This window comes from Wasmannia auropunctata, unplaced genomic scaffold, assembly GCF_000956235.1.
Source record: "Wasmannia auropunctata unplaced genomic scaffold, wasmannia.A_1.0 LD336085.1, whole genome shotgun sequence".
Classification (NCBI taxonomy): Eukaryota; Metazoa; Arthropoda; class Insecta; order Hymenoptera; family Formicidae; genus Wasmannia; species Wasmannia auropunctata.
In genome coordinates this window covers 607,265-618,018 of record NW_012026805.1, presented here as the reverse complement: position 1 = coordinate 618,018, position 10,754 = coordinate 607,265, and the positions used below count along the sequence as shown (strand labels likewise).

Below are 10,754 nucleotides of genomic sequence, written 5' to 3'. Positions count from 1 at the left end.
CTCTCTCTCTCTCTCTCTCTCGGAGTCTTCCCAGGCGAGGCCGGCCGAGGAGACTGGTTACGCTATAACGATTGCAATTACGACGATGACGGAAATCGCTGAAACCGCCTCATTTTTCTTCAATTTAGTCGGCTTACCTCGTAACTACGCCGCGAGCGGGAAAAAACTTACCCCAGTTACATTTTCTTAAATACCATCGCGTCCGAGATGGTCGAAAATTCGTTCTCATTTAAAGATATTGAATAAATCGATAGTCTTATGTATTTGCAGAAGCTAAGTCGACCTAGATTAAACAGGAAATTTCTTTTCTACAATTTTTGCACATTATTACTGATAACTGACACAATTATTTTAATTGCAGAGATTGAAATTTGACTGTTATAAAATATCTATCATTTGTTCAGCCTAATTAATGGAAATTATTAATATTTAAGTTAAATATGTCAACGATTTTAAGATTAATCATAATTAACTTTAAAAAATACGTTTTAAAATATACATTTAAGTTAGTTGCGGATCCATATTGAATTTAACTGGATAAAATAAACAAATCTTTTTCTTTACATTTATTTTTACAGGATATAGAAACATTTGATCTAGAAGATTTCAAATATAATAGCGTGAACATGACGGCCTTTCGCTTGGTGGATCTCGAAGAGCCCAAGGTTGCAGAAGTACTCAAGCAGATGGAACGTTTCCAACCAACGATTGGACATGCCATTCTGAACAAAACGGGAGTCATTCAGGTTGGTGAAAATCTCAAATTTAAATGCAATAAAAAATTAATGCTCTTTTTTACTATCCCACAGTATAGCACATTGCAGAGATTTTTATAAAATCTTATAAAATTTTAAAAACAAGCTCACTCTGAAAGCTTTGCATTTAGGAAATTTAATATTTTCTAATTTAATTATCAAAATCCAATTACCGAACAATTAATAATCAAATGTATATTAGTAGAAATTACAGCAATTCGGTAAAAATTCATTTCAAATTTCATTAAATTGGTAAAAACTCATAACGCATTCACAAAAACTTTGAAATATTTTAAAAAGTTTACATTAAACTTTAAAATCCGCTTTTTTACAACTCTGATAAATAATTTTTGCTTTTAGATTTTATATTGTTATATTAAACTGTGATTAATATCTTTATTCATTTTTCAACGAAGAAAGAAATTCGGTCAAAAAATTTGCTACTAAAATTTGATGCAAATTATATAAAATAAAAAGTTTATTTTAGACAACTTATATAATATCTTGTCAGAATTCAGAATAGAATTTTACGTATAATTTAATGTGTCATGTAATATGAAAAATATTGGAAAATTCAGAAATGAACATATATGGAATATGTATTAAAGTACACATCACATGCATATTCTATAGACAATTATAAATGAAATATTATTCTCAAGTCTGACATAAAATATAAAATATCATCTAAAACCGATTTAGGATTCAATGTTTCCAAAATATTGTTTAAAAGTAATTTTCCTAAAGTCTGTAATAATAATTAATTACACGTGGTTACAAAATGGTAACTATAATGGTGATTACAAAATCTGAATCATAGTACAGCTAGCTGCGAACAAATATAGACTAAAAGCAAAGGGGATTGAAAAGTCGAATAGAGCCCGAACTGGTCAGCAGAGTCTGTCCAGTTCGAGCTTTGTCAGCCCTTCAGTAATTAAGTGAGTTTCGCCAGTGGCCAGTGCCGCAATGTCATTAATTCGGATCAATTGAGCGCACTAAGCACGGTTTTCTCTCAAGGACTTCGAAGATGGTCACCATCTGCTGAAATAGCTAAGTTTACCTCTCAGAATTTATTTCCCAGAATTCTCTCCTCAAAATATTAATGTAAGAAGATCGATATATTTAAATTTATTCCTTCATTATATTTTTCTCACTACACGCTACCTCAGAATCCTATCAAATTTTAAATTCAATAGAATATTTAATAACAAAAGAGAAGCATAATTTCAACAATTGTTAAATTGAACGTTATCAAATTTTAAATTCCCCGAGAGGCAAATTTACGTATAACTGATTTTAAGTAAGATCAGTTTCATATCGAATATGTTTAATATTCTATCTGTGAAAGAACGAACTTTGACTGTAAAATGAAATAGAAACTTTTGACACGGTTGCTAACAAGTATGAATAATAATCGGCCGATCATTAAGCTACGAACAGAATTGAAAACGAGTCTCGTTAAAATTTAATCATAACTTAGCCCGCTCTATATTTGCAGTACTAGCAAAAATTTTGTCCACGTAATAGTTCGGCGGAAGCTGAAGCTAAAGCTTTTCGTGCGATACGCAAAGCACGAACTCTCGTCAAAAGGAAACGTATGTTTCAGGCAGAACCAGCTTTGGTGTACGATAGCGTGCAGGTTTTCGCGCACGGTTTGGCAGCTCTGGACCGTAGTCACGATTTAAGACCAGCAAATCTGTCCTGCGAAAAAGAGGAACCGTGGGACGACGGTTTATCACTCTACAACTATATTAATGCCGTACGTACGTTCTGTGAATTTTCAAGCGAGCCGCTGGGCGGAATAGTGAGACACAACTAATGCTAGTGACGCAAGTTTTCGCATCCAATTATTTCAGAAGACTTTTCATGTTCTCTTCTTTAGAAAAACGTGTAATTAAAAAGTTGGAAATTTTAATGCAGGTCATAATTTGCATTTTAGTCGTTAAGCAAAGCACAACAAAAAATAATTTCTCAAAGAACATAAAAAATCTTTGTGTTTTGAAAAATAATGGAATTTTCGTATCCAATTATTTCAGAAGATCTCTCATGCTCTCTTCTTTAGAAAAGTATATAATAAAGAAAGTTGAAAATTTTTATGCAGATCATAATTTGCATTTCAATCGTGAAGCAGAGCACAACTTAAAATTCAATTTTTTTCAAATACTATAAACAAAGACTTTATGTGTTTATATATTTTTTAAAATAATTGAATTTTATGTTGTGTTCCGCTTAACGACTGAAATATAATTCCTCTCTCGACTGGCTGTAATTAATATCTCTAGTTTAAAAAATATATATTTAAAAAATGAAAATAATGTATATTGTAATTTTATTTTTAAAAAATTTAATCTAATATTATCTGACTTTTATCATAAGTAAAAACACATGACGTTTCTCAAATTTTAATTCTATATTTTTAACGTAATAATGTTAGTCAGCCGTAAATAAAACAAGAAAAATAAACTCGATCGTAATACTACAGTTATGTAGTACAGTTATATGCATAATCTTTTTATTTTCATATTTTTGAAGAGATAAACACGAATAATCCCGAATAATTCTGCGCTATTTAATTTCAATTCAAAAATGTTTAAATAGCAAATGTTTATTGGATACCTACCTTTTCTTTAATCAAATTGCACATCTGTATAATTATTATCAAAATTTAATTAAATATAAAAAAATATTTTTTTTACATTTTTATATTAAATCAACTAGTATATGAATGTATTGCATACCTAAAGTAATTAAATGAAAACAAGCGTTGTAAGCGTTGCAAAGGCAAAGTTGTGTTTTACGCAAGAAAAATATTTATCTTTTCGAAATTGTAGAGAACAATTGAATACCTTGTTTAATTTTATAACTACTTTTATTAACAATGAACCATGAAGATATTGAAGATTTTAAAAAGCCACAATTATGTCAGAAGTAAAAAAGTAATAATATAATATAATTATATTATTTTATCCGCATTAATTGTTAAATAATACCTCATTAATTGTTAAAATGCTAAAATAAATTGATTTGTGACAATTTGTTTCAAATTCAGAGTTTAATTAATTAAATTTTTATTAATTTTTATTGTGTTATAGATCATAATTAACAATGTTAAAGGATCGAGGCTATGTAAGATACATATATACTGACACTTTTGTAATGTGTCATTTCTCTTTCGAAAGCTTCGTTAAATATCTTTTTTTTTCTGTCACAGATTGATTGACTGAACGTGACTTAACGCTTTAGAGTAATTTAAACTCTACTAATACCCAGTACTTAAGGAACTCGTTACTTATATCCGGTTTTCCTGTACGATCTCGTCAAGCTTCTAAAATTTGACGATGATCTTTTTGCTTGCATAAATGTGTGTGTGTATGTGCGCGCGCCATGAAAGTGTATTATAATTTTAAATAATCATAAAATCTAAAAATGCAGAAGAAACGAAATAATTACATAAAACAAATATATAATAATCTCTTTCTCGTAGTTAACGAATATAATTAAGATTATTCCGTCACAAAAGCATTAAAATGCACGTGTCGAAGTCACGCTGCACATCTTTTATTATAGCCTCGTGAAAAGTTACGATTTCAAGATAAAAAGAAACTGTAAAAAATTACTACCCCTTTGACGATCGGGAGCCGTCCTTCGTTGCCCCGCAGAGATTGGTAGCCGTCCGGCGATAAGCCGCAAACATATAGAAGGCAACGGAAGGAGAGCAACGTTGACACATGAATAATTGAACAACGTATTTAGCAAATAGCTACATCCCGGAAGCCTCACCTCGGGGCTTTCTCCACCTTTAGTCACCATGGTCGCGCTTTCCATGCACGGCGACCATCCCGAATGCACGACCGCGTCATACGAGAGACACGTACGTAAACTCGCACGTACGTGCCGCCCATGACTTAGATCCTGCGTGTAGCACCAAGTTTTATTACCCGAGTGCAGCCGACACAGGACTTCCCTATTAGACGCGACAATGACAAATTAAACGGAACTTAAACTTTCGGGACGCGAATATTTTCTTATTAATCGAGGACTCCTTAAATCTTTTCCGGATTATTTAAATCCGCGGATAATAAATTCAAACATTATTATACATAGATGAAAAATCTGAGCAGAGGAGGATCTCTTTATATTTGCGGAGATTTATTTGAAATTCGCAAATTGGGATATTACAAGATACGAGACTTTTAAATCCTTAAACAAGGATCCTTGAACTTTTACGTTGGAGTGTTTGTTGAGGGAAAGCGAAAGTCGCGTTTTTGATCATGATGCAGGGAGGAAAAGCGGTTTAAGGCTACTTTTCGTTCTGCTAAAAGTAAATAAAGACTGCTTGCCGAGTTAAACTGAAACGGAATTAAAGCGTTGTTTTTTCCACCGCATTGTTCATTAAAAAGTCTACTAAAAGCTGTTAAGCCAAGTCGTACTAGCGTAAATATCTTTCTTATGTTGATGTGTAATGTGATCATTTTCTTCATTAAGATTAAAAATAAGTTCATATTTATGAGAAAATTTTTCTGGTTAAAAACATATGTATATACGTCTTTATTATATTGTGACGTTGGCAATCCCAAAGAAACCATTACACAAATTTCTCACTAAAAAAATTTCCGATAAACAACGTGTATAATTAATAATGGTATCTATAGGGAAATTTTCCGAAGAGACCAATATCTCTTGCACAGCTATCTGCTTGTGCAATAATGCATTTCACGTAAACAGCATTAACTCGAGTGCAGAGTACATAGCGTAACCATAACATTTTGATGAGGAGACGCAATAAACTACGAAAGCATTTTCATTAGTATTATTACTGAAGCATTAAACGTATTACATAAAATAATTAAATTAACAATCTTAAATAATCAATTGCAATGAATATTCTTTGAATATTCTTTTACGAGGATTATTAAAATTTTTTTAATCTGATATTATCTCTCGCAGAATATTTTACAAACAATATTTTAATTCGATACGTTAAACATTCGATAGCATCGTTTAAAAAAAAGTTATGATATCAAGGATGAGAAATATAATAACGTACATCGTTCACGTACCACAGAAATTTACAAATCTACATAATGACGGTTTCTTGTAAATTATTCCTATAATAACGTTTTCTCTTACGCGGTATTATAAAGTTTCTCTTTTTTTTTTGCGACGGCAAAGAAAATTGGAAGCTCGTAGGAAAGTCCGGATCCTCGGAATAATCGAAAACGTGTGAAAGAGAAAATGACGTCGATTAACCGTGGCAATTTTTCAAAATTTTATCCGCTACGCGGTCGCGAGTTTTTAGCAATATATCATCTACGATTGTCGATGAGACGGGAATATGATATATGGCAATATATAAACAATTTCTTGATCGTTTCTTCGTTTCACCTTGCAATCTTTTTATTACATCCGGGTGCACTGCGTACATCCGGATCCCGCTTAAGACGTACAACGTTATCAGGCAATAAAGAAATGTTCTAAATAAAGAAAAAAGGAGAAGCGAGAGAGAAAGAGAGAGAAAAAGAAAAACTTCGCAGAAATTATGAAAGTTCCCGATAAGTCTGCTTGCTCTATTCCTTTCACGTAGTATCTTTCGTAAATATCAACGCTCTCTCTCGTCGTCGTGGCTGGTATGATACTTTCCGAAACGTCACTGCACCGTATCGGTTATCGATGTTCCTTTCATGTTAAATCCGAAATAAATAGCGTGCCGCGAAGGGATAGTAGATATACCGCGTGCGCAACTACACTCTCTATCGCGGTCCGCGTATACATTTAAATCCTGCGCGACGGGAAACTGGCAGCTTCCGACGTGACCATATCCTATTAACGGAATAATCGTGTCCGCCGTTTCTGCCGTTCTGTGAATAACTGTGTAAATAAGTGAGCAATCCGGTAAATTATCAATGCGCACGTATTTCTACGTAACGTCAGGCGGATAATGGTCGGCTTAACATTTTAAGCCGATATTACCATCATGGCATTTAAATTAAGCAGGAAAACCGCTTGATAATTTTATTACAAAAAAAAATTGACTGCCAACGTAAATTCTTCATCGCCAAACAGTCTTTTTTCATGTAATATAAACGTTTCATTATATAAACGCCGTTTCTTACGTAAAGTGTGCTAAGCCATATTAATTGCTTTATCATTTATACAAGTTCTACACTTTTAGTTTACTTATAAACTGTAAACGCAAATCTTACACCGCTTAAGCAACCCGAGCTGGGCACTGAAAGCTAAAACTCGCTGCAAAAGCGGCAAGATTAATGCACCCCGGCAAGTATAGGCGGGTTTTTGCGGCTTTATCTCTATCTTGGTACACTTCAGCACTCTAAAGGTGTGGAAACATATGTGTGAGAACTCGGGCAAAGTAAATGCGCGTGAATAAGAAACAACCGATTGGTCCACAGTGTATGAAATAATTAATCAGTCATACACATTATAAAATATGTAAAAATGCGTTTAGTAAAATGTTTAGTAAAACACAGAAATGTATAAACAAGTTTTAAATGAATAAAATTTGTTTATTTAAATAAAAATGCGGGCGCACAGATAAATGTTGCATCAAATACCAAATCATAATGATGCAACTATACTTCAAACAAAAAGTATTATTTATTTCCTACACTAAAATATTACTTCTAAAGAATAATTTTTCCTGTATTGCGTAAAAAATAATATATATTATGTCGTACGTTTTATTCTGTTTCAATTGAAACTACTAACTTTATTATATTAAATTATCAAATAATATTTAAATTATATAATAATTGTCAAGCAAAACTGACAATTTTAATTCAATTTTGTGTGCAAATTTCAATTTAATTTCTACTAAAATTGATTTCGTTTCCCGATTTAAATTCTGTATGAAAATGCTAAATCGATTATTACAAATTATGTAAAACTCTGGACTATTTATTCTAAAAGGCTTAAATGATTTATCAAGATTCAACATTCTGATGATAAAATTAAATTATAGTTACAATTATTAATCGTCAATGTACATGTTTAATATTACGCGCACAAAAATAGGATAGACGCACCTTACACTGCATATCCTTACACTGTAATGTAATAACGATAATACTTGATTTCCAATGTTTTCAATATCAGCTGGATATCAGCGGACATACGAACAGCACAGCTCTGTTACTAAATGCTAGCAAATGGATTTATGTTCATTACCGACGGGAATACAATTCACCATGATGGTATACCTACATGAATGCGAGTAGGCTAACAAATAGTTTCCATAGATATAGAATACTAAATACAACATGAAAATACAGTGACTTTGGCGAAGTATAAGACAGACACAACGATTAAGAATTCTGATTTGCAAAGTATTATATATACATAATGATTAATCCTCTACAAAAAATTTCTCATTTCTCACATTTCTCAGATTGACCTTAATCTTCTCCAAATTCGACATCTGTAGACATTACTTTTATACTTTTTATTAATTTACTACACAAATAAAACAAAAATAAAAAAAATATATTTACAGCGAGCAATCCAAATATTCCATATCAATCTTTCATACACGATAGTTTTATCTTTTTTTTTTTTTAAGCTAAATTCGTACACCGCGACGTGCTTCCGCGAAACATCCTGAGCTACGTATTCTGTTGTGTAAAATGTGCGCGTGTGTAATAGTGTTACACGCGTGATGCATCGACGCACGCATAGCGTAATTAACGTGCGTATTCGTCGAGCGGGAGCACGTCGAGTACCGAAAATACATGCGGCGCCGAGCACCGCCGAATGCCGCGGTTACTTCCGGCGCGCTTACCATTTGTTTCGCGAGCATCGGCGTATTTTTGATTTGAGCGAACCGGCTCGTCGATGTCGGCGCTGACGAGATATCGCCGCGGAGATTTATCGATCGGCGCACTATCCGCAATGCCGCTGCTGACAGCCCGACAAAAATCCTGACCGTGAAATCACTGCTAAAAATCTCGCGCCGACTAGCCGGGTTGGATGGAAGACAATTTCTTTTTTCGAAATAATTTAACAATGCGTTTCGTAGAATCATAAAAGTTGTAAAAATACGTCGGGGAGATAACTGCGCGAGGCGCGGACGAGCAGAGACCATTGTACACTTCTATGTGCCGGCCTTTGTCAAATCGTATTAGTGCAAGTGCGTCAATCCATAAACTTTGTAACCCGATTTTAAATGCATTAAAATCTGAGATAATTTAAATAACGTAATGACTTTTCACACAATCAGAGTAATTTTTTGGAATCGTTAATAACATATTTTAAAGAAATATTTATTAAAATTTTTTAATAATCTTTTATCTATATGTAAGTTGCTTCATTATACATTCAATATTGGAATATTTTCAATAATGGTCTTTTATATTTGTGTGAGGTCTTTTTCTGAAAAATATAAAAACCCATGTGCAACAACTTTTTGACAACTGAATTATTTTCCTTTAGATTGAAATTTACTCTTATTGTGCAGTGGATTGAACTATATGTGAACGAAATATTCGCATAAAAATCCGTTCGAATTGAACTGGATTCTCTCAATGTAGATGAGATATGGATTATTTTATCTTTTTTGCGTAATAAACTCACTCACATTCCGCACAGCTATCATCCCCCCGATTAAATTCAGATTACAAATGGAATAAAGCACGAAATGCATCTATAAAAAGTGATATGACCATGCATATATCAGACTATAGTATTTGAAACATATGTGCGTTAAAAAGTTATGTGACAAAAAACGATATTTTGTTGAATAAAATCGTGAACCACATTGAGAAGGCTTAATTATTCAATCAAGAGGATTATCATCAACCCTTTTTTCTATTGCTGGATATGAGCCTCTCTTAATCTATCAAAATTAGAAAAATTTTTTTTCCCTATCACGCTGGTTAGTGGGTTGATAGAGGAGTCAATTTATTTTGCTGATCCAGATATCGTGATTTTCTCAACGTATTTCTGTGATGTGCGCTATTTCATATTTACACACAGATATACGGAACCTATAACAGTTTTAACGCCGGTTCTGAACGGCCTAATTGGAGAGGTTTCCATGAAAAGATATACTCTCAGTGATTTGCCATTACCTTCCGATCGAATAGAAAATCCGATGTTTCTGATCTTCGGGCATCGAAAGCAAACGCACAACTCTCTGCGCCACGACCGTCACGATCAAGAGAATATTTTACGTAAAAATTCGAAATTTTTAGATAGAATTTTTCAGATTTATCTTATTTTACTGGTAGAAATAAGTAGTCGTGTTTAAAAAGAAGAACATTTTGGGTAAATATTCCATCAACTCCGTAAACAAACATACACTAAAAAGGAAGAGATAATAAATCAGGTAAACTATGCGCAAACCGCCGTTGGTCCACAAATGGTAATTAATGCGAAAAATTTCACCGACTGTATGCATCCGGAAATGTAAGCCGTCAGCTATGAATCGTGTGTACGTGTATGCGTGTCCGTGAACTACTGGACACGGAGGAAAAATAAATTTAACGAGAATCAGACGTGTACATGATTTAACGAACGGTAAATCCGGCTGTGTTCGTTACTAAACAAGTTATGAGAGTATAATGTTGCGTACAAAAATTTTATTATTTTTCGATCTTCGCGTTTTATCTAATGTCAGTTTTATCTACTGTTTGAATGGCGATATCCAGTCTCGCAACGTTTCGCATATTAGATACGACTTCGAGATACTGTTACATATCACTTTATGGAGGGAGAGACCGCTATTTACATAAAAATGCAATTTTCCGGCAGCCCACCTATATTTAAATAGTAGAGATATAAAGCTTCAAAGAATTATTATATGGCTAACTACACACATTTTCATGAAAACAAAGAGTTTACCGTGCACTACATTAACTACGTTCTTGCTTTATAGAAGCTTGAATTTTACTCGCGCAACATCAATATAATTAAATGTAGCAAAATTTGTAATACGTAAAATGAAGGACATGTTTCTCCATTTATTTATTATATAATTATCGCAAA

The 10,754-nt window shown here is 32.9% G+C and overlaps 2 protein-coding genes across 3 annotated transcripts in view; both read left to right on the top strand.

Annotated features, from left to right (window-relative positions):
• The window catches only part of LOC105448530 (glutamate-gated chloride channel subunit beta-like), a 547,315-nt gene that overhangs the window by 238,570 nt on the left and 297,991 nt on the right, over window positions 1-10,754 (top strand). The window lies entirely within an intron of this gene.
• The window catches only part of LOC105448418 (glutamate receptor ionotropic, kainate 2), a 196,344-nt gene that overhangs the window by 160,221 nt on the left and 25,369 nt on the right, over window positions 1-10,754 (top strand). For both annotated transcript variants that reach the window (XM_011686946.1, XM_011686945.1), the window contains exons 7-8: window positions 579-746; window positions 2,362-2,514. In XM_011686946.1, coding sequence (XP_011685248.1) covers window positions 579-746; window positions 2,362-2,514 — 321 coding nt within the window. The remainder of the gene's footprint in view (window positions 1-578; window positions 747-2,361; window positions 2,515-10,754) is intronic.